Source organism: Schistocerca piceifrons, chromosome 8, assembly GCF_021461385.2.
Source record: "Schistocerca piceifrons isolate TAMUIC-IGC-003096 chromosome 8, iqSchPice1.1, whole genome shotgun sequence".
NCBI classification, from domain to species: domain Eukaryota; kingdom Metazoa; phylum Arthropoda; class Insecta; order Orthoptera; family Acrididae; genus Schistocerca; species Schistocerca piceifrons.
The window spans coordinates 66,812,297-66,836,619 of record NC_060145.1 but is presented as its reverse complement, the minus strand read 5'-3'; the positions used below and the strand labels follow the sequence as shown (position 1 = coordinate 66,836,619).

Below are 24,323 nucleotides of genomic sequence, written 5' to 3'. Positions count from 1 at the left end.
AAGTTTTGGTTTGTATGTCACGAAAATCGGAAAAGACGTCGTCACTTTTCGTAAATCTGGCATTGCTTCGTCCAATCAGATGGTTGTATCAGATGATCGGAAGAATAAGTAAAGAAAGAACCCGAGATTGTGATACACGTTTATTACTGAATTAACAAAATTGTATCGATTACATTGAATACTGCCATATACTATTCGTAATATTACATTAAAAACTATTTTAAATCAGAAGAAACGCGGAATTTCGCCTTTACAAAATTTTATTTTAAACAAAAACTTTGAAACAACCAATTTGATGATGTTACATGCGTATATGGTGCAATTAGCGACTTTAATACACACAGCGTTATAGCACACTGGCAATGTTTTGGTCAGAGTGTCATGGCAGCGAGCCACGCCCCCATGGCTTCAAAACGTAATACTGCCGGGATACGTAGAGTCATCTCCCCTTATTCTTACCTCCATGCGTATTACCTTGTCGGCGGACAGTCGTTGAATCACAGATTTTGCTCGCACGTGGTTTTAGGGTCTACGACACGCTGGAAGGAGAGCCGGCCCTGCACAACGTGTGGGTCGTGGGCCGGATGCCCGCCTCTTCGCTGCCGTTCCTCGCCGCCCTGGGAGACACCGCCGTCGACTTCACGTTTACCCCGCCCGAGGTAAGCCTCAGTAGCAACGCTTCTGCCAAACATAAATTGTCCTTCATAGTTACGTACGTCGCTTCGCATGGCGTTAAAAGCTCGTGAGCTTAAGTTAGCAGCATATCTCACGTAAGGTGGACGTGAGATTGGAACTATAATGAATAACGTATGTTGTTTTTCTTAACGGCCTGTTACGATTAAACTGTCTATAACCCATACAGATGTTTCTGCTGTACTAACCTTGTTGGTGTGAGATTACATGTAAGAGAAATGTATGTAATTATGCTTTAGTGAGTAGACAACATTCCATTAGAACTACTGACGGCCTTGGGAGAGCCAGTCCTGACAAACTCTACCATCTGGTGAGCAAGATGTATGAGACAGGCGAAATACCCTCAGACATCAAGAAGAATAAAATAATTCCAAACCCAAAGAAATCAGATGTTAACAGATGCAAAAATTACCGAACTATCAGTTTAATAAGTCACGGCTGCAAAATACTAACGCGAATTCTTTACAGACGAATGGAAAAACTGGTAGAAGCCGACCTCGGGGAAGATGAGTTTGGATTCCGTAGAAATGTTGGAACACGTGAGGCAATACTGACCCTACGACTTATCTTAGAAGCTAGATAAAGGAAAGGCAAACCTACGTTTTTAGCATTTGTAGACTTAGAGAAAGCTTTTGACAATGGTGACTGGAATACTTTCTTTCAAATTCTAAAGGTGGCAGGGGTAAAATACAGGGAGCGAAAGGCTATTTACAATTTGTACAGAAACCAGATGGCAGTTATAAGAGTCGAGGGGCATGAAAGGGAAGCAGCGGTTGGGAAGGGAGTGAGACAGGGTTGTAACCTCTCCCCGATGTTATTCAATCTGTATATTGAGCAAGCAGTAAAGGAAACAAAAGAAAAGTTAGGAGTAGGTATTAAAATCCATGGAGAAGAAATAAAAACTTTGAGGTTCGCCGATGACATTGTAATTCTGTCAGAGACAGCAAAGGACTTGGAATAGCGGTTGAACGGAATGGACAGGGTCTTGAAAGGAGGATATAAGATGAACATCAACAAAAGCAAAGCGAGGATAATGGAATGTAATCAAATTAAGTCGGGTGATGCTGAGGGAATTAGATTAGGAAATGAGACAGTTAAAGTAGTAAAGGAGTTTTGCTATTTAGGGATTAAAATAACTGATGATGGTCGAAGTAGAGAGGATATAAAATGTAGACTGGCAATGGCAAGGAAAGCGTTTCTGAACAAGAGAAATTTGTTAACATCGAGTATTGATTTAAGTGTCAGGAAGTCGTTTCTGAAATTATTTGTATGGAGTGTAGCCATGTATGGAAGTGAAACATGGACGCTAAATAGTTTAGACAAGAAGAGAATAGAAGCTTTCGAAATGTGGTGCTACAGAAGAATGCTGAAGATTAGATGGGTAGATCACATAACTAATGAGGAGGTATTGAATAGAATAGGGGAGAAGAGGAGTTTGTGACACAACTTGACTAGAAGAAGGGATCGGTTGGTAGGACATGTTCTGAGGCATCGAGGGATCACCAATTTAGTATTGGAGGGCAGCGTGGAGGGTAAAAATCGTAGAGGGAGACCAAGAGATGAATACACTAAGCAGATTCAGAAGGATGTAGGCTGCAGTAGGTACTGGGAAATGAAGAAGCTTGCACAGGATAGGGTAGCATGGAGAGTTGCATCAAACCAGCCTCAGGACTGAAGACCACAACAACAACAACAACAACAACAACGATTAAACTGTCTATAACCCATGAAGATGTGTCTGTTGTACTAACCTTGTTGATGTGAGATTACTTGTAAGAGAAATGTATGTAATTATGCTTTAGTGACATATGTGACTAGGCTGTACTTTCACTTACTACCAGTTAGTACAAGTATGTATTGACGATCTGCATAGGCCTGTAATGAAACAGTCTGCTGGCTTCATCGGGCTGTATGCTCTACCGAAAGTTTACAGTTTTGAACATTTCTGTCTTGCAGCAACCGTGCATAAGTTTCAATGGAGAAACAACACAGCCAACCGGTTGCAAATAATTGTTCAGTACGTTTACTACCTAGGTTTCGACACCTCTAAGGATGTCATCAGCATGAACATTTAAAAGACTTATAAAATAATGCATAGAAAAATGAGTACGACAGAACATTAACCAAGATGAAAAAAATGTTGTAACATAGAAAGGTTACTTACGTAAAGTTATTTTGCGGGAAGGCAGTAGTCAAAGTTTAGAGCAGACATGCTGAAGTCAAAAATTAAAAACGTTCCAGCCGTTGGTACGTACATTCTGCAAGGAACCTCAGACTGAGCGGCCCGTGGCTTACATTGCTGCCACGAAGTTGCGCTGTTTATCGTCCGCGGAGAGTGACGTGTGCCCACTTTAGACATTACATTACAAATAATTTAATTAAACAATTGTTAATTATAAAAACAAAATTCAGAGGGTGAGAGCGTAACGTATTTTTGAAAATACAAATGAAGTACAGCTGAGAGCCATCTATTAGGCTTTAATGAAATGCGCATTACATAAAGTACAGAGCATTGAAGAATATTTGCACAAACAGCTGCACGGTCCAAACGCATCTGCATGAAGGAAACTTTAGTAGTACACATCTATATGAGATGTGAAAAAAAGAGGTGTCGAAACTATAGGCAAGAAAACATAGTAAAAAATACAGGAATCAAAAACTCACGAGTAGTGGATTAAAGCCACTGAAAAATTTTTTATTAGCTAATTGTAACTGTTCGTTGAGGATGAGGCCATCGATCTTCGAAATATGCTTAAAAATCTAGAGCTCTTCGAGCACGTCGAGAATGTAACATTTCTTTTCCCTATGTAAAATGAATTTCTTCAACACTTTTCGGTTTGTGACAGCTGATCAGCAAACATGGAATTATATACATTAATGCCTCTTTTTTTTCGAATAAATGTATCTTATACCTGACATAGAAAGATCTTCCAGTTTATCCTATATAATAAACAGGACACGTATCACAAGTGATTTTATAAATTCCTGAACTGCGTTTAAGAGCAACTGTGGACTTGAGATTGTGAATGAGATTTATCTACAAGTTATTGTTAGTAATAAAGGCAACTTTGCATCCACATTTTTTTACTAGAAGACGACCAGCTCCATAAGAAATAGTAGGATGATTCAAGATGTCAGACAAAATTTCTAGTTGGTATAATGCGTGCATGTGGCTCTTAATGTACAAAAATGTCAGTCAGTGGGGATGAGTAGGAAAAACAAACTCGTAACGATGGGATATAGCATTAGTAGTGTTCTGCGTGACACAAGTCAGGTCTTTTAAATATCTGTGCCTAACATTGCTAAGCGATATGAAATGGAAAGAGCATGCGAGGATTGTGGTACGGAAGGCGAATGGTCTACTTCGGTTTACTTGGAGAATTTTACGAAAGTGTGGTACATCTGTAAAGCAGATCGCAATACACTATGCGTTCAAAAGTATCCGGACACCCCCAAAAACATATGTTTTTCATATTATGTGCATTGTGCTGCCACCTACTGCTAGCTACTCGATATCAGCGACCTCAGTAGTCATTAGACATCGTGAGAGAACAGAATGGGGCGCTCCGCCGAACTCAACTGACTTCGAACGTGGTGTCACTTACGTCATACGTCTGTACGCGAGATTTCCACACTCCTAAACATCCCTAGGTCTACTGTTTCCGATATGATAGTGAATTCGAGACGTGAAGGGACACGTACGGGTCAAAAGCGTACAGGCCGACCTCGTCTGTTAACTGACAGACCGCCGACAGTTGAAAAGGGTCGTAATGTGTAATAGGCAGACATCTATCCAGGCCATCACACAGGAATTCCAAACAGCATGAGGCTCCACCGCAAATACTATGACAACTAGGCTGGAGGTGAGAAAACTTGGATTTCATGGTCGAGCGGCTGCTCATAACCCACACATCACGCCGTTAATTGCCAAACGACGCCTTGCTTTGTGTAAGGAGCGTAAAAATTGGACGACTGACCAGTGGAAAAACGTGTGGAGTGACGAATCACGGTGTACAATGTGGCGATCCGATGGCAGGGTGCGGGTATGGCGAATGCCCGATGAACGTCGTCTGCTAGCGTGTGTAGCGCCAACAGTAAAATTCGGAGGCGGTGGTTTTATGGTGTGGTTGTGTTTTTCATGGAGGGGGCTTGCACCCCATGATGTTTCGCGTGGCAGGCGTATATTGATGTTTTAAGCACCTTCTTGCTTCTCAGTGTTACGAGCAATTCGGGGATGGCGATTTCGTCTTTCAACACGATCGGTCACCTGTTCATAATGGACGGCCTGTGGCGGAGTAGTTACTCGACAATAACACCCCTGTAGTGGACTGGCCTGCACAGAGTCCTGACCTGAATCCTATAGAACACCTTTGGGATGTTTAGGAACGCCGACTTCGTGCCAGGCCTCACCGACCGACATCGGTACCTCTCCTCGGTGCAGCACTCCGTGAAGAATGGGCTGCCATTCCCCAAGAAAACTTCCACTACCTGATTGAGCGTATGCCTGCGAGAGTGGAAGCAGTCATGAAGATTAATGTTGGGCCAACACCATACTGAATTCCAGCATTAGCGATGGAGGGCGCCACGAACTTGTAAGTCATTTTCAGCCGGGTGTCCGAATACTTTTGATCACATTGTGTAGGACGCTAGTGCCACCTGTTCTCGACTGTTTGCGATCCGCATCACGTCGGATTAAAGGGAAGACATGGAAGCAATATATAAGCGGGTTGCTAGATTCCTTACCTGTGGGTTCGAACAACACGCAAGTATGCGGAGATGCTTCGGGATCTCAAATGGGAATGTCTGGAAGGAAGGCGACATTCTTTTCGAAGAACACTATTGAGAAAATTTAGAAGACCGCCATTTGAAGCTGGCTGCAAGAACGATCCTACTGCCGCCAACATCCTTTTCACTTGAGAACTACGAAGATAAGATACACCAAATTAGGGCTCATACGGAGGGATATTGACAGTCTTTTTCCTTCGCTCTGTCGGTGAGTGGAACAGGAAAGGAAACGATTGGTACAGGGTTCCCTCCAACACGCACAATACAATGGCTTGCGGAGTATGTATGTACACTCCTGGAAATGGAAAAAAGAACACATTGACACCGTTGTGTCAGACCCACCATACTTGCTCCGGACACTGCGAGAGGGCTGTACAAGCAATGATCACACGCACGGCACAGCGGACACACCAGGAACCGCGGTGTTGGCCGTCGAATGGCGCTAGCTGCGCAGCATTTGTGCACCGCCGCCGTCAGTGTCAGCCAGTTTGCCGTGGCATACGGAGCTCCATCGCAGTCTTTAACACGGTAGCATGCCGCGACAGCGTGGACGTGAACCGTATGTGCAGTTGACGGACTTTGAGCGAGGGCGTATAGTGGGCATGCGGGAGGTCGGGTGGACGTACCGCCGAATTGCTCAACACGTGGGGCGTGAGGTCTCCACAGTACATCGATGTTGTCGCCAGTGGTCGGCGGAAGGTGCACGTGCCCGTCGACCTGGGACCGGACCGCAGCGACGCACGGATGCACGCCAAGACCGTAGGATCCTACGCAGTGCCGTAGGGGACCGCACCGCCACTTCCCAGCAAATTAGGGACACTGTTGCTCCTGGGGTATCGGCGAGGACCATTCGCAACCGTCTCCATGAAGCTGGGCTACGGTCCCGCACACCGTTAGGCCGTCTTCCGCTCACGCCCCAACATCGTGCAGCCCGCCTCCAGTGGTGTCGCGACAGGCGTGAATGGAGGGACGAATGGAGACGTGTCGTCTTCAGCGATGAGAGTCGCTTCTGCCTTGGTGCCAATGATGGTCGTATGCGTGTTTGGCGCCGTGCAGGTGAGCGCCACAATCAGGACTGCATACGACCGAGGCACACAGGGCCAACACCCGGCATCATGGTGTGGGGAGCGATCTCCTACACTGGCCGTACACCACTGGTGATCGTCGAGGGGACACTGAATAGTGCACGGTACATCCAAACCGTCATCGAACCCATCGTCCTACCATTCCTAGACCGGCAAGGGAACTTGCTGTTCCAACAGGACAATGCACGTCCGCATGTATCCCGTGCCACCCAACGTGCTCTAGAAGGTGTAAGTCAACTATCCTGGCCAGCAAGATCTCCGGATCTGTCCCCCATTGAGCATGTTTGGGACTGGATGAAGCGTCGTCTCACGCGGTCTGCACGTCCAGCACGAACGCTGGTCCAACTGAGGCGCCAGGTGGAAATGGCATGGCAAGCCGTTCCACAGGACTACATCCAGCATCTCTGCGATCGTCTCCATGGGAGAATAGCAGCCTGCATTGCTGCGAAAGGTGGATATACACTGTACTAGTGCCGATTGTGCATGCTCTGTTGCCTGTGTCTTTGTGCCTGTGGTTCTGTCAGTGTGATCATGTGATGTATCTGACCCCAGGAATGTGTCAATAAAGTTTCCCCTTCCTGGGACAATGAATTCACGGTGTTCTTATTTCAATTTCCAGGAGTGTAGATGTAGTGCTGTGTAGCGGGCAGTTCAGGTTACGATCTGTACTAATTCCGCTGTTACACCTCGATTATTAATTTTTTTATGACGCATGAGGCATCACTCTTTTATCTCCCCTCGTATTAATCATCTGCGCTTAAAAGCAAAAGCAGCTGGGTCTGATATTGTTAACTGTCTGAATGGACACTGTATTACAAAGATTAGAAGCGGAAAAGAGTATAAAGTCAACCACGGAAGCGCCTCATCGCTTACGACGGCACCAGCGTTGAGCATCGACTGGCCATTTGTACAGCTGTCCCCTCGTAATTCGAAGATTTCAGCCGGCTTTGACCGACTGCAGAAAGGGTATCGAATGCCGGCCGAACAACAAGCGCATTGCTTCGCTGTCAATTGTGACGCCGCTTTGTTTATTCAAATTACGAATGCGTCAGAAGTGATGCTGGCTGGACGGAGGGCGACAGCAACGGACGCGGTGTGGGAAATCGAGCTCGCTGTGGTGTGTGAGAGAGAGAGAGAGAGAGAGAGAGAGAGAGAGAGTGAGAGGGAGAGGAGGGGGAGCCCCAATTTGCAAGCACCAAAGCACCTCAGTTAATTCCTCTCTGTCTCCCTAACCGTCCAGGCTCGGTTACCTGCCTGCCTAGTCTGTCTTTATTCTGGCCCCTCCGTTGTTTTTCTTTCTTTTACGCCCATTCACGAGTGCTAATGATGAGCGTTTGCTGCAGCAGTGATCGGCAGCAAGTTCCGCGCTCGTCTTTTTTTTCCCCTACTCCTTTTTTTTTCGGTGCGGTTGCGCACAGGAGGGATAGGGAGGGAGAGTTGCCGCCGGTTGTCTGGCGGGAGTCTGTGCCAGCGCTCCAATCGAAGGGGCGTTTTAGCGTGGCTGCTGCGGCCGCCGCGGGCGTGTTTTTCTGGCCGTCAGAGACGGATTGATGAATTAAACAGCAGGGCCCGCGGGCTCTCTGCTGCGGCCTCCTTGGCCCTTTGGGAGGGACCGGAACGCAGGCAGGCAGGCAGGCAGGCAGGCAAAGGGCCGTGGCGTAGGTAGGCCAGCAGGCGCCGATAGGTGCGCCAGATAGAAAAAATAAAAGCCCCCTGTTTATAGACGCCCACTGCCACACGGATTTCCCTGTCTGCGTTTCCTCGCCGCCTGTTTTCTCGCCTAGCGCTCGCTGTACGAGGCAGTACTTTCCGACAGTCGTCACACAAACGTCGAGCGTTCTTTTTTGTCTCTTAGAGAGCGGTCGTTTACCAGAGGATTAGAATTACAAGAGCGGTCAGTTTTCTCGCGCCCTTACAGTGAACAACTTCAACGTGTACGATGCTAGGCTCTCTGATAGACTCTTCATGGCCTCGTGATGACTGGGTGTTGTGTGATGTCCTTAGGTTAATTAGGTGTAAGTAGTTCTAAGTTCTAGGGGACTGATGACCATAGATGTTAAGTCCCATAGTGCTCAGAACCATTTTCAGACTCTTCATGATGTTGTTGTCGTTGTTGTGCTCTTCAGTCCAAAGACTGGTTTGATGCAGCTCTCCATGCTAAACTATCCTGTACAAGCCTCTTCATCTCCTAGTAACTACTGCAACGTACATTCCTCTCAATTTGGTTACTGTATTCATCTCTTGGTCTCCCTCTACGATTTTTACCCCCACGCTTCCCTCCAGTACTAAACTGGTGATCCCTTGATGCCTCAGAAACCGTCCTACCAAACGATCCCTTCTTTTAGCCAGGTTGTACCACATTTCTATTCAGTACCTCCTCATTAATTGGTATGTGATCTACCAATCTCATATTCACCATTCTTCTGTAGCACCATGTTTCAAAAAGGACTTCCTGACGCTTGAATCTATACTCGACGTTAACAAAGTTATCTTCCTTAGAAACGCATTTCTTGCCATCGCCAGTCTGCATTTTATATCCTCCCTACTTCGACCAACATCAGTTATTTAGCTTCCCAAATAGCAAAAATCATTTACTACCTTAAGTTTCTCATTTCCTAATGTAAGCCCCTCAGCATCACCTGATTTAATTCGACTACATTCCATTATCCTCGTTTTGCTTTTGTTGATGTTCATCTTATACCCTCCTTTCGAGACACTGTCCATTCCGTTCAACTGCTCTTCCAAGTCCTTTGCTGTCTCTGACAGGATTACAATGTCATCGGCATATCTCTAAAGTTTTTATTTGTTCTCCCTGGATTTTAATTCGTACTCTAAATTTTTCTTTTGTTTCCTTTACTGCTTGCTCAATATACATATTGAATAACAGCGGAGACAGGCTACAACCGTATCTCACACTCCCTTCTCAACCGCTGCTTCTCTTTCGTGCCCCCCGACTCATACAATTGCCATTGGTTTCTGTTCAAATTATAAACAGCCTTTCGCTCCCTGTATTTTCCCCCTGCCACCTTTAGAATTTGAAAGAGAGTATTCCAGTCGACATTGTCAATAGTTTTCTCTTAAGTCCACAAATTCTATAAACTTAGGTTTGCCTTTCCTTAACGTAATAAGAAACAGGATCAGTTAACGCCTGGCACACAGTGCTTACTTGATTGTAAATGATCAAACAGAGATTTCCATGTCTTAAAAGTTCGCCCCCCTTTTTTCCCTTCGCCCTGAGTGTTCAGCTACTTCTTAATGCGGAAGTAAGTTTCCTGTCAAATCAACGTAAGTGCAGATAAAAAGTGAATACCATAGGTCAAGTTCTAACGTACTCCAACTGCACAAAAACTGACAAAAATTCGCAGCAAAACACTCCAGGACGCTATGTTATGACATCTAAAACCATCACTTGAAATAGGCATAATAGCGGAAATGAGACTCGTCGTATATAAATAACGAGCTAATAAAATCAAAGTGAAAAATACATACTATGAAACATGATAGTTTTTAAGGAGATTAAAAGTGAGAACTTTAAAGCGTTGCCACACGTACGAGGTCCGTTTAAAAAATACTGACTTCTCTTAAACAGCGACAAAGCGTCCTAGCAACTTGGTGTCTGTACCACTGTTTAGGTCGCTTCGTATCGCATCGAGCTTACGAGGTTTTATTTCAGTGAATGCTGGTACGATTTTTTTAGTGTCAGTAGTTTATACTTTTGGTTGAAATTTTATCGTATTCTACAACACGGTCAGAGTATTTCAGTATCTTTACAAAATATCATAAAACTTAGAAAACGCGGACAATGTCTTTATGGGACACGTTGACCCTAGTAATTAATTTACGGAACACAGCCGCAGGTGACGGTGTGTTCGATTTATTTCGGCCGGTTTCGCATGTCAGACGCGACCTTCGTCCTTTCTGGCGAAATGCTCGAGTTAAAAGCACAGCTCGGCGCTATCGTCAAAACAAAAATTATGAAATTTTCTCACATAGTTGTAATAACACACAGTATCAACAGGACCAATCGTCGTGTAGCAGGAACAATACATCTCTAAATAATCCATTTGGCGCCGGGTATTCTCCTTTCTATGGTGCAACACCCCCCCATGAACCATGGACCTTGCCGTTGGTGGGGAGGCTTGCGTGCCTCAGCGATACAGATGGCCCTACCGTAGGTGCAACCACAACGGAGGGGTATCTGTTGAGAGGCCAGACAAATATGTGGTTCCTGAAGAGGGGCAGCAGCCTTTTCAGTAGTTGCAGGGGCAACAGTCTGGATTATTGACTGATCTGGCCTTGTAATATTAACCAAAACGGCTTTGCTGTGCTGGTACTGCGAACGGCTGAAAGCAAGGGGAAACTACAGCCGTAATTTTTCCCGAGGACATGCAGCTTTACTGTATGATTAAATGATGATGGCGTCCTCTTGGGTAAAATATTCCGGAGGTAAAATAGTCCCCCATTCGGATCTCCGGGCGGGGACTACTCAGGAGGACGTCGTTATCAGGAGAAAGAAAACTGGCGTTCTACGGATCGGAGCGTGGAATGTCAGATCCCTTAATCGGGCAGGTAGGTTAGAAAATTTAAAAAGGGAAATGGATAGGTTAAAGTTAGATATAGTGGGAATTACTGAAGTTCGGTGGCAGGAGGAACAAGACTTTTGGTCAGTGATTACAGGGTTATAAATACAAAATCAAATAGGGGTAATGCAAGAGTAGGTTTAATAATGAATAAAAAAATAGGAGTGCGGGTTAGCTACTACAAACAGCATAGTGAACGCATTATTGTGGCCAAGATAGACACAAAGCCCATGCCTACTACAGTAGTACAAGTTTATATGCCAACTAGCTCTGCAGATGATGAAGAAATAGATGAAATGTATGACGAGATAAAAGAAATTATTCAGGTAGTGAAGGGAGACGAAAATTTAATAGTCATGGGTGACTGGAATTCGTCAGTAGGGAAAGGGAGAGAAGGAAACATAGTAGGTGAATATGGATTGGGGGGAAGGAATTAAAGAGGAAGCCGCCTTGTAGAATTTTGCACAGAGCATAACTTAATCATAGCTAACACTTGGTTCAAGAATCATAAAAGAAGGTTGTATACCTGGAAGAATCCTGGAGATACTAAAAGATATAATGGTAAGACAGAGATTTAGGAACCAGGTTTTAAATTGTAAGACATTTCCTGGGGCAGATGTGGATTCTGACCACAATCTATTGATGTGAACTGCAGATTGAAACTGAAGAAACTGCAAAAAGGTGGGAATTTAAGGAGATGGGACCTGGATAAACTGACTAAACCAGATGTTGTAGAGAGTTTCAGGGAGAGCATAAGGCAACAATTGACAGGAATGGGGGAAAGAAATACAGTAGAAGAAGAATGGGTAGCTCTGAGGGATGAAGTAGTGAAGGCAGCAGACGATCAAGTAGGTAAAAAGACGAGGGCGAATAGAAATCCTTGGGTAACAGAAGAAATAGTGAATTTAATTGATGAAAGGAGAAAATATAAAAATGCAGTAAATGAAGCAGGCAAAAAGGAATACAAACGTCTCAAAAATGAGATCAACAGGAAGTGCAAAATGGCTAAGCAGGGATGGCTAGAGGACAAATGTAAGGATGTAGAGGCTTATCTCACTAGGGGTAAGATAGATACTGACTACAGGAAAATTAAAGAGACCTTTGGAGATAAGGGAACCACATGTATGAACATCAAGAGCTCAGATGGAAACCCAGTTCTAAGCAAAGAAGGAAAAGCAGAAAGGTGGAAGGAGTATATAGAGGGTTTATACAAGGGCGATGTACTTGAGGACAATATTATGGAAATGGAAGAGGATGTAGATGAAGACGAAATGGGTGATAAGATACTGCGTGAAGAGTTTGACAGAGCACTGAAAGACCTGAGTCGAAACAAGGCCCCGGGAGTAGACAACATTCCATTAGAACTACTGATGGCCTCGGGAGAGCCAGTCATGACAAAACTCTACCATCTGGTGAGCACGATGTATGAGACAGGCGAAATAACCTCAGACTTCAAGAAGAATATAATAATTCCAATCCCAAAGAAAGCAGGTGTTGACACATGTGAAAATTACCGAGCTATCAGTTTAATAAGTCACAGCTGCAAAATACTAACGCCAATTCTTTACAGACGAATGGAAAAACTGGTAGAAGCCGACCTCGGGGAAGATCAGTTTGGATTTCGTAGAAATGTTGGAACACGTGAGACAATACTGACCCTACGACTTATCTTAGAAGAAAGATTAAGAAAAGGCAAACCTACGTTTCTAGCATTTGTAGACTTAGAGAAAGCTTTTGACAATGTTAACTGGAATGCTCTCTTTCAAATTCTGAAGGTGGCAGGGGTAAAATACAGGGAGCGAAAGGCTATTTACAATTTGTACAGAAACCAGGTGGCAGTTATAAGAGTCGAGGGGCATGAAAGGGAAGGAGTGGTTGGGAAAGGAGTGAGACAGGGTTGTAGCCTCTCCCCGATGTTATTCAATCTGTATATTGAGCAAGCAGTAAAGGAAACAAAAGAAAAATTCGGAGTAGGTATTAAAATTCATGGACAAGAAGTAAAAACTTTGAGGTTCGCCGATGACATTGTAATTCTGTCAGAGACGGCAAAAGACTTGGAAGAGCGGTTGACCGGAATGGACAGTGTCTTGAAAGGAGGATATAAGATGAACATCAACAAAAGCAAAACGAGGATAATGGAATGTAGTCAAATTAAGTCGGGTGATGCTGAGGGAATTAGATTAGGAAATGAGACACTTAAAGTAGTAAAGGAGTTTTGATATTTAGGGATTAAAATAACTGATGATGGTCGAAGTAGAGAGGATATAAAATGTAGACTGGCAATGGCAAGGAAAGCGTTTCTCAAGAAGAGAAATTTGTTAACATCCAGTATAGATTTAAGTGTCAGGAAGTCGCTTCTGAAAGTATTTGTATGGAGTGTAACCATGTATGGAAGTGAAACATGGACGATAACTAGTTTGGACAAGAAGAGAATAGAAGCTTTCGAAATGTGGTGCTACAGAAGAATGCTGAAGATAAGGTGGGTAGATCACGTAACTAATGAGGAGGTATTGAGTAGGATTGGGGAGAAGAGAAGTTTGTGGCACAACTTGACTAGAAGAAGGGATCGGTTGGTAGGACATGTTTTGAGGCATCAAGGGATCACAAATTTAGCATTGGAGGGCAGCGTGGAGAGTAAAAATCGTAGAGGGAGACCAAAAGATGAATACACTAAGCAGATTCAGAAGGATGTAGGTTGCAGTAGGTACTGGGAGATGACGAATCTTGCACAGGATAGAGTAGCATGGAGAGTTGCATCAAACCAGTCTCAGGACTGAAGAACACAACAACAACAACAACAACAACAACAACATGGTGCAACAACTCATCTGTTTATGGAAAGCCATAAGTAATGTTGCCTAAGAGGTAGAAGTCTTGCTGAGTTACGGAAATGGATGCCTTGTCTCCATGCTAAATCACCGACTGCTCTATAGATACGTGTATAACTCGTAGCTATGATAGTTACAGCTGATGTAGGGAAATGAAGTATCAGCTTCAGCTGAATAAAGAAATGAAAAACTGCTAGCAAGAGTTCGTATTTACTTTACACAGATAACATGGCATTAGCACCACTAAAAGAAACAGTCGCAGAAAGCGGTGTTCAAGTTGCAGGAGCAACGTTAAATGTTTCGTGAAAGTGGGGAACAGATGTATGGAAATGTTCGAGCTGTAGAAAAAAGAGGGTGGAAACAGGGCTCGAGATTGATCTCAGTGTTACGAATGATTCTTCCTTTTCAAAAATGGCAGTACATCATTTGAAGATATTCCTCGAGAAGGAAAACGTTCGACCTCATTTCGTGGTTCTCTCTTTAAAAAGAAGAAAAACAAGTCAAAGAAGTGGTGCGCGCCAACATCTTCTGCAGAATAGGTTGAGATTTTTGACCGAAAAACTGAACATGCATCGAGTATCTACAAAACTACAACAAAAATTGTCATCGCAATGTTTGTGAAAGCGTATCCACATCCAAAAACATTCCCCATACTGCGTTAAAACGATTTTGCCAGTTTTTTCGATATCACTGCAGTTAGAAGTTTTCATCTCAAAGCAGCTGTGCTTTTGTGGGGAGAGGGGGGGGGGGGAGGGGCGGCTATCCTATTAATTTTGTGGAATGGAATGGAGATGGGTGAAGAACGCTATGCACAATTTATTACAAAATAAACCTTAACACGTTGTTTATTTATCACCAGACACACTAATGCTACTACTTTATAATAGTTACCTACAATTTTCCTAGTTGAGAGATTATAATTTGTGTCAGATTTGTACATGTTAAACGGAGCGAGGTGGCGTAGTGGTTAGCACACTGGACTCGCATTCGGGAGGGTGACGGTTCAAACCCGCGTCCAGCCATCGTGATTTCGGCTTTCAGTGATTTCCCTAAATCGCTTCAGGCAAATACATCTACATCTATACTCCGCGAGCCACCTTACGGTGTGTGGCGGAGGGTACTTATTGTACCACTATCTGATCCCCCCTTCCCTGTTCCATTCACGAATTGTGCGTGGGAAGAACGACTGCTTGTAAGTCTCCGTATTTGCTCTAATTTCTCGGATCTTTTCGTTGTGATCATTACGCGAGATATATGTGGGCGGTAGTAATATGTTGCCCATCTCTTCCCGGAATGTGCTCTCTCGTAATTTCGATAATAAACCTCTCCGTATTGCGTAACGCCTTTCTTGAAGTGTCCGCCACTGGAGCTTGTTCAGCATCTCCGTAACGCTCTCGCGCTGACTAAATGTCCCCATGACGAATCGCGCTGCTTTTCGCTGGATCATGTCTATCTCTTCTATTAATCCAACGTGGTAAGGGTCCCATACTGATGAGCAATACTCAAGAATCGGACGAACAAGCGTTTTGTAAGCTACTTCTTTCGTCGATGAGTCACATTTTCTTAGAATTCTTCCTATGAATCTCAACCTGGCGCCTGCTTTTCCCACTATTTGTTTTATGTGATCATTCCACTTCAGATCGCTCCGGATAGTAACTCCTAAGTATTTTACGGTCGTTACCGCTTCCAATGATTTACCACCTATGGCATAGTCGTACTGGAATGGATTTCTGCCCCTATGTATGCGCATTATATTACATTTATCTACGTTTAGGGAAAGCTGCCAGCTGTCGCACCATGCATTAATCCTCTGCAGGTCCTCCTGGAGTACGTACGAGTCTTCTGATGTTGCTACTTTCTTGTAGACAACCGTGTCATCTGCAAATAGCCTCACGGAGCTACCGATGTTGTCAACTAAGTCATTTATGTATATTGTAAACAATAAAGGTCCTATCACGCTTCCCTGCGGTACTCCCGAAATTACCTCTACATCTGCAGATCTTGAACCGTTAAGAATGACATGTTGTGTTCTTTCTTCTAGGAAATCCTGAATCCAATCACAAACCTGGTCCGATATTCCGTAAGCTCGTATTTTTTTCACTAAACGTAAGTGCGGAACCGTATACCGAGTGGTTCCTTTGAAAGGGCACGGCCGATTCCCTTCCCCGATCCTTCCCTAATCAGATGGGAGCGATGACCTCGCGGTTTGCTCCCCTCCCCCAAATCATCGAACCAACCATTTGCACATATTATTTTGCTGGTACCTGTTATAAAAACATTTAAGTACTTTTTGACATTGGCTGGTAACACGCGGAAAAACAACACAAACCTTAGGTACAACAGTTATGGAAACTTTTAGAACCTATAGCCATCTGGCATTTTTAGTTTAAAGAAGAGAATGGCGCCAAACGGTGAAACAGTTTTGCGATAAATGGCTCGAGTTGCAATTGCTGGCAGTGTCCATTACATGTTCTGTATTGTGTGTGGCAGGGCAGGGTAGGGATTCGTTCTGCGAAGTTGATAAATTTACTTTTTCCCAACGCGGGAAGGAAGTGGGGGCAGTAGCTGCCCTTAACCTGCATCTTGCAGGATGCTGCAGCCTTTCAGGGTCAGTTAACCGTCATTACTATGCAGTTGTTTGCGGTTGGTCCCGGCGGAGGTTCGAGTCCTCCCTCGGACATGGGTGTGTGTGTGTGTGTGTGTGTGTGTTTGCCCTTAGGCTAATTTAGGTTAAGTAGTGTGTAAGCTTCGGGACTGATGACCTTAGCAGTTAAGTCCCATAAGATTTCACACACATTTGAACATTTTATGCAGTTGTTTTGAAAATGATGAACGAGAACGAGATAATTCTCAAAGGACACGACATGTGCCCCCAGCGGCCACTGTTTTCAGGCCATGCAGTGTAGCTTCATTTTGTATCAAAACTCAGAAATAGTCTCGAAAGAAGGCCGTTTCGACAGACCGTATGAACAGATGTGGGGAGTACCTAGAAAAACTTTCGGTCTACGGCTTCTAGCGTGTTTTTTATAAGTCTCGTAACCTTAAGTTAGATTAACGGAAGAGGAAAATTGCAGACGGATACTCATTTGTCAAGAGAAATATTATACAACCTCCAGTGTGACACATTAGAGGATTTAAATAACGCTATATTCAACGTACAAAAGAACGTAGTTATTTCCACGCACTCGGGCACGATTCGTCGCGTATCAGACAAAATTGTCCGACGAGGTTGCAGACGATACCGCGCAACGTACTGAAGTGTCCAACCAAAGAAGGTTGCTACGATACAAGGCGCCGGCCTCGGTCGCAGTTAACGTAGTCATCTTCATCATGCTCACCCAGTTCAGCGCGCCTCCGCACAGATAAAGGAAACTGTATTGGCTCTGAGCACTATGGGACTCAACTGCTGAGGTCATTAGTCCCCTAGAACTTAGAACTAGTTAAACCTAACTAACCTAAGGACATCACAAACATCCATGCCCGAGGCAGGATTCGAACCTGCGACCGTAGCGGTCTTGCGGTTCCAGACTGCAGCGCCTTTAACCGCACGGCCACTTCGGCCGGCTGAAACTGTATTATTAAAGTATTGGGAAGTGGGTGTGCTCCGCATATGAACATAGCCACTGTTCGACGTTTACACGTAAACAATATGCAGTGGCTGCTCATGAGTGTATATTCTGGGTGTTCACAAATTTTTAGATTCGGATAAATTTGAGAGTCTCCTATATGTTATGATTATCAACAAGTTTATACAGGTACAGCCACTGCCAGTAACAATAACAACAGTAATAATGAAACGCATAAATTGTCTAACAAAAGGAACAACTGTTTTTGTGGAAGTTTGTTGTTTTGTACATAATTAAGTACAGTTTAGGGCAATAACGAAATAATGTGTAAGCTTTCGCAACTCTCCATTTCGAACTTTCGTGTAAGTGGGAGTTTTCGTGGCTTTCCATTTTTTTCTGACGCATATACAAAATGGTTCAAATGTCTCTGAGCACTATGGGACTTGACATCCGTGGTCATCAGTCCCCTAGAACTTAGAACTACTTAAACCTAACTAACCGAAGGACACCACACACATCCATGCCCGAGGCAGGATTCGAACCTGCGACTGTAGCGGTCGCGCGGTCCCACACTGAAGCGCCTAGAACCGCTCGGTCACACCGGCCGGCCAAATGTACAAGATTCCTAACAGATCTATTAGTTCACGAATTTACTTCAGGGCTTAAAATCAGATATTCTTACGCTGCATCCACACAACAACTTGTGCTAACTGTACACTTCCTTGTTAAAGGTTCGCTTGTAGTCACACTCGTTTGATTTCGTCGCTCTCAAGCAAAGGATCCGTTCTCGGAGGCGCTAGCCCCTTTGCGGCTAACTTTCCCTGGTAATTTACTTTTCTGTTCCCAGAATAAGAATTTCAGTCTGCTTTGGGGTGTGCGCTGAGATTAAACTTCCTGGCAGATTAAAGCCGTCTGCCGGACCGAGACTCGAACTCGGGACCTTTGCCTTTCGCAGGCAAGTGCTCTACGAACTGAGTTATCCATGCAGGAGTCACGATCCGTCCTGACAGCTACACTTTTTTGTTAGCATTCAACATAGTTCATGTTTACACTGCACACAAAGTGCCATTTGTGGAAATAATGAAACTCAAGTAGAAATTTCTACAAACATGGTCACTTGACTAGAATACAAATGAGGCGCTGAGATCCATAAGGGCCTAAAGCGCACCGCTGTCGATCCCACATTTAAGTGAATATCAGAGAAACCAGTGATACAGCTATTCATGTGCTTTCATATATACAGTGCGGGCCTACGGCACGGATAAACCTGACTGATCATAAGACCAACATATTTCAGAAGCATGAATAAATGCCATCTCACAATCGACGGTGATGTGCTTTAGGTCCTTACGAGTCTCAGCACCTCGATTGGAGTACTGTGTGATAAAATTCATAACTTAATACACAACAACTCATTCAGAAACCCACAAAATAAGTTTACTGCCAGTACAATTTTGACATGTACTGACGTCCTGTCTTATTTTACAGCATTATATAGCGAGTGAATAAGCGTATCTGAGGAGTGTGCCATCATCGAGCAGGATTTATACCGAGTTAAGGGGGCTAAACGTCCGCCGCAGCCTGCTACCACCTGGTAGCACTGGCGTAAACTTTTAGTTGAGTGAACTGTGCAAGTTTTATCAAATCTGTACGTATTTGGCCCGTGAGGCAATTACGTCACACGAGTTGCGCATCCACATTAGCTACTTGAAACGTTCACAACTGAGGGTTTGCTCGCGGCCCCGAGTCTAGAGGAGCAGTAGCGCGATAGATTTAAGTGCCGTATCTTTCATATTGCAGCATCTACGTTACGTTTAACAGCATTCAAAGAAAAATAACCAATAAATCCGCAAGGTGTGGAAGGTTAGGGTGTTCACTTGCACTTGTGCCCTTACACGGCTGCCGCCACTAACAATATGGCTACGACAATGTCAGTGTGCTAGCAGACATAAAATCTAAGAAAGGTTGCGACTGAAAAGTGTGAATATGGGCCCACAGTCAAATAAAGTCTTCCGACTTTTATCGAAACAGCTGCTCCCGTCATCCAACGCGCCGTATTTTCGTAGAGAGAACAATTAATGTCTGTGAGCGTGGGGGGGGGACACTAGTTGAAACAGAGTCGTTAAGGACCGGTAGTGTAAGAAACGAAATGTCCCCTGCCCGGCGAGTTGTATTCTCTGACCGTTAACGAACAGAAAGAGAGAACTTCAAACGTCCGCCGCCCTCGCGAGCAGACTTCGGCCCCGCCTTGTATTAAAGAGAAGTGTGCGTGTCTTTTTATAACATTAGAGCGACAGCGCAATTCGGATCTCTCGACCATAATTGCCAATTATGGGAGAAAACTCATTTGCAGAGGAAATTGTAAAAGTTGCATTTAGAAAAAGTTCAATCGCAATAAGCTTCTCCCGTGCCTCCCTCTTCTTTCCATCCACTCTTCTCCCAATCCAGCCGCCCCCACCTTTTCCCACCGCTCGCCCCCACCCCCCGACCGCGCCGACCCGACCGCTAAACTCTGGCCGCGTCATCTATTTTCGTTTGTATTGGATCGAGGAGGACGTCTGATTTAAAAATTACGATGTCTCGAGGACCTTCCCCCGAAGAAATAAGCGGCGTAAAACAAGATAAAAACGCCATCATCTCCTGATATCTATATTCCACTCGAGTCCCCGCCCCCCAACCGCCCTAATTTTCTGTGCCGTCCAATTCCCTTGCCGGTCGGTTTCCTCGGCGGCGCTGCCCCTCGCGAGCGCGCTGACGACACCTCCGCCTCCCCACCCCCGCGATCTTAAACCAGAATTCTCCAATTGAAACATATTAATTTTCTTCCTGATTAGCCATGCACCGCACGGGTCCTCGAGCCCGGCTCCTCCCCTCCCGGATACCGGCAGAGTTATTGAAAAGTCCCAACTTTACGGGTCTTAAAAAGTCCGCCGCAGCCTTCTGGCGCGCCTTATAATTCTATCAATAAGGCAACGGCCGGCAACTCGCCCGCCTGGAACCCCCCACCACCACGCTCTGAAACACTTCGCTGGCAACTCCTCCAGACGAAAGTCGGAAAGGGTGGGTAGCAGGAGGAGGAAGGGAGATTTTCAACGCCATTAAGTCCATGCGCCATTAGTTTTGAATTTATTAATCTTTGAAATATTTTGTCTAATTGATTGCCTGGTAACAGTCGCGGTGCCCCCGCCTCCGCCCTGGCCGTGGCGTGCATTTTTATCGCTTCTATTCCCGCTTCCTTCCGCTGCCATAAAGGGCGTTATTTATAACTCGCAGAAACGGCGATCTGTTTGCGCCAGGATGAAGAAAGGGAACGCGAGCCTCACGCCTTGCGGTCCGAAAATGTTTCCGTCATTATTCCCAGCGCATCCGATCGAGCGTGCCAAGGGCTTTCCGAATACTTTCCTGTGCATTTTTTTCGCAAAATATCAAACCCATTGCTTCAGCGTACATGTGAAGCTTCATCTTTCTTTGTTGAGCCAGGTTCACACATGTAACTGAAGTGACGTCACAGCATGGTGTTACTCAGGTGATGCAACTTCGGTCATGCCACAAGTTCAACTTGGTTCTACTTTGTGACGCCTCTGGCCTTTCCCTGCCATTGAATAGCACCATTCGACTGCTCCCTAGTGACTGTATTTGGAAACAAGAGTATTCTGTCGCAGTTATCGTGGAGTAATTGCTGCTGTACCCAATTCGATTTCAGTGTGAAAAAGGGGTCGAAACAGTGGTCAGCAGTTACACACTTTCTTCACAGCTTTTTCATCTAGAATTGTGTGTGTGTGAGATTGGGGGGGGGAGGGGGGGGGGAGGTTGCATGCTGTATTTGCAAATGAAAGATGTATCCCACAGTCTCGAAAATGGGACCAAAAGGGTGAGTCTTACAAACATTGTGGCCTGAGAGACTGAGCACTGTATACATTGTGGATTTATGCAGGAAATGCCCCTGAGCGTGATGTTAGCCTTATTCGAACTGCCTACATCAAGACTACAGTAAGATTCTAAAATCCTGGAGAGTGGTGTGTCTGCAGATGAATTTACATGCCAGTTGTTGGTTGGTTTGTCATAGTTGACAGTATTTTCATCTTATAGTGTTATTTCTGTTGTAAAAGTGTTTGTGGCATATAATTTAATACTGCATGAAGTCTGTCTTCGGATCCAACATTTGGTTTTCGTATTCCTTGTAGTTAACTTTTGTCACAGCTCTAACGCCATAACCTGTTCTATAACATTAATAATGAGCACGATAGCACAGTGGTTAGCACGATGGACTCACATTGACACATTGAAGTGGACGACAGTTCTAACCCGCATCCAGCCATCCTGATTTATGTTTTCTATTATATACCTAAATTGTTTAAGTCAGTACCAGGATGGTTGCTTCAAAATAGCGTGGCCAATTTCCTTCTCCATCCTTCCCTAATCCGAGCTTGTGCACCATCTCTAACGAACGAGTTGTCGACAGGACATTAAATACTAATGTGATTTCATTTGCCACCATACTGAAAGCTGTACAACAGTATAGAATTAGTAGTCTCCTGTGTGAATGGTAACACATGGTGCCACTACAGAATGCCATGAGCGAACCCAGCTTCGCTCTTGTAGCAGCTACAGTATTTCACCAAATATGTAACTAATTTGAAAATTTATTGACTGACACAACCCAAAATGGTACCCTGGAGGTGGGATTTCCAAAAGAAACAAAATTATCTGAAACGTTACTATAAGAAACTGTAGTAGGACCACTAAGTATACATAAACAGTCTATCAGAGTGAGTCAGCAAAACACCCAGATTGTTCACTGGTGATCTTATTACTTGCTGGAAGGCAACACCACTGGACTTTTGTAACAAAATCCAGAACAAACGATTTACAATCCAGGATCATTGTGTCTGTCGGCAACTCGATGCCTCCTCTATTTTATTGAAATGGAGAATGGATTCAGACGATTTCCCTTTGGTCTGTTGAATAGCAGCTTGACTTCGATAAACATCAGGCAGTGTACATAAACAACAGAAAGAACTGAAGTGCAACAATTTACAACAATGGTGGTAAAATTCTAAAGCATGTGATGGCATTCAAATAGGTAGAGGTAAGGCTATAAAATGATATGAAATTGAAGGACCACCTGAGATCAGCAGTGCAGAAAATTAATGTAAGACACATTTTTCTGAAGAACTATGATAAAATGCAGTTCAAATTTTTAGCAAGAGACACAAAAAACTGTTGTGCTCTATTCTACAGTGTTATTGGCGAGTCTGCTGGTAAAAGCAACTTCCACTTATTAATGTCAAATGGAATAATTTTCTGGGACATTTCCACCCATAAACACAAACTATTCATTCTACTGATATACTGCATGTTGCAAGCGTATCATCTGGAGTTCACCCTCAAACCGGAGAAACCAGGCATACTAACAACATGCTCATATGAGAGCTTCCTCTTATGAAGTTTGTTGTGAATAGCCATATTTTGAAATCAGCATTCATTAATACAACAGTAGGCACAAAATGAGCTTCCACTATCCACAACTTAAAATTTTTCTGCCACAAAGGGACCAAAATGGGCAGTAAAAATAAAAAAAAATAAAAAAAAAATGTTGCCTCCGTAGTGAATTAAAGGTTTTCACAGACAATGAAAACAGTCTTAAAAACAAATGGAAATCATTTTTGTTTGAGAAGTACTCAAATTTCATAGATTAATTTCTGTTTTAAGTGATTGAGTAATGTTTTTAAATTTTATTATAAATTAGAATTGAAAGTCCACTTCCATAAATGATGAACATATTGTCACATTTGTCACATTTTCTTTGACAAAACTTTCATTGTTTGTAAACCTACTGATAAATTCCACTTTATAGCAACCAGTTACAAATGTGATACCCAGCACATAAAAAAAACTGAATGTAACAAGTTAAAACTGTGTGCTGAACTGTCTCTTGAACTCAGATTCCTGGCATTCATAACACTGAATAACTGCAATATCAGTGCATATGAAACATGAATGAAAACTAGTTACAGATTTAAACTTTGATTTGATCCTTGAAGTATGCACAAATGAGATACCTGATAATGCATAAAATGTGCAGGTATCCAGGTTTGAGACCCAGTTCAGTGTGCAATTTTAACTTTTTACAGATGTTCTTTATAAGAAAGATTAAGGCACTTTTGTTATCCACCATTGTTCCTTCGACTGTTTTACTGGTAGAACCTGATCAGGAGTAGCTAATATTAGTACAAAACATCCTCCTCCATTTACTGTATGGTAGGTAACTTAGAATATAATATGTAAATGTGTAATCCTTTATCTTTTTAGAAATGCCCCTTAGGAAATTATTGCAACAATCTGCTGCTAGGCTGTTTCACTAACTAGGACCCCTGAAATATATCATATGGAAGGAATGATAAGTGTTGCCTCCCTTGAGGAATCTTACCATCATTCAGTTGATGTGATTTTACTCGATGCAAATTCTAAATCGAGAAAACCAGTTCAGAGCAGGTCCTCTCGAATATGATTCCAGTGCCCTAAACAATTTTGTAGCTTTCCATAGTACACAGAGACTCAGTGTTTTATTGCACTAATGCATTCTGTATGTTTTACATTTCCAGTATTGAGAAGACATTCCCTCCTTATATTTCATAATTTTTTGTCCTGGAGAGAGTAGTAGGCTAAGGAAGGTTAATGTGTAACATTCCTCTGGCAGAATAGTTAGTATAGGAAGAACACTTGCTCAGTTGGGCAAGATTTGTGGAAATTGAGCCTACCTGGGATTCACCTTGCAGATTCGAG

The 24,323-nt window shown here is 43.8% G+C and overlaps 1 protein-coding gene across 1 annotated transcript in view; it reads left to right on the top strand.

The window, feature by feature from the left end:
• LOC124711508 (nuclear pore complex protein Nup88) overlaps nt 1-24,323 on the top strand; it is a 529,721-nt gene that overhangs the window by 484,740 nt on the left and 20,658 nt on the right. The window contains exon 4 of the mRNA XM_047241622.1: nt 527-659. Coding sequence (XP_047097578.1) covers nt 527-659 — 133 coding nt within the window. The remainder of the gene's footprint in view (nt 1-526; nt 660-24,323) is intronic.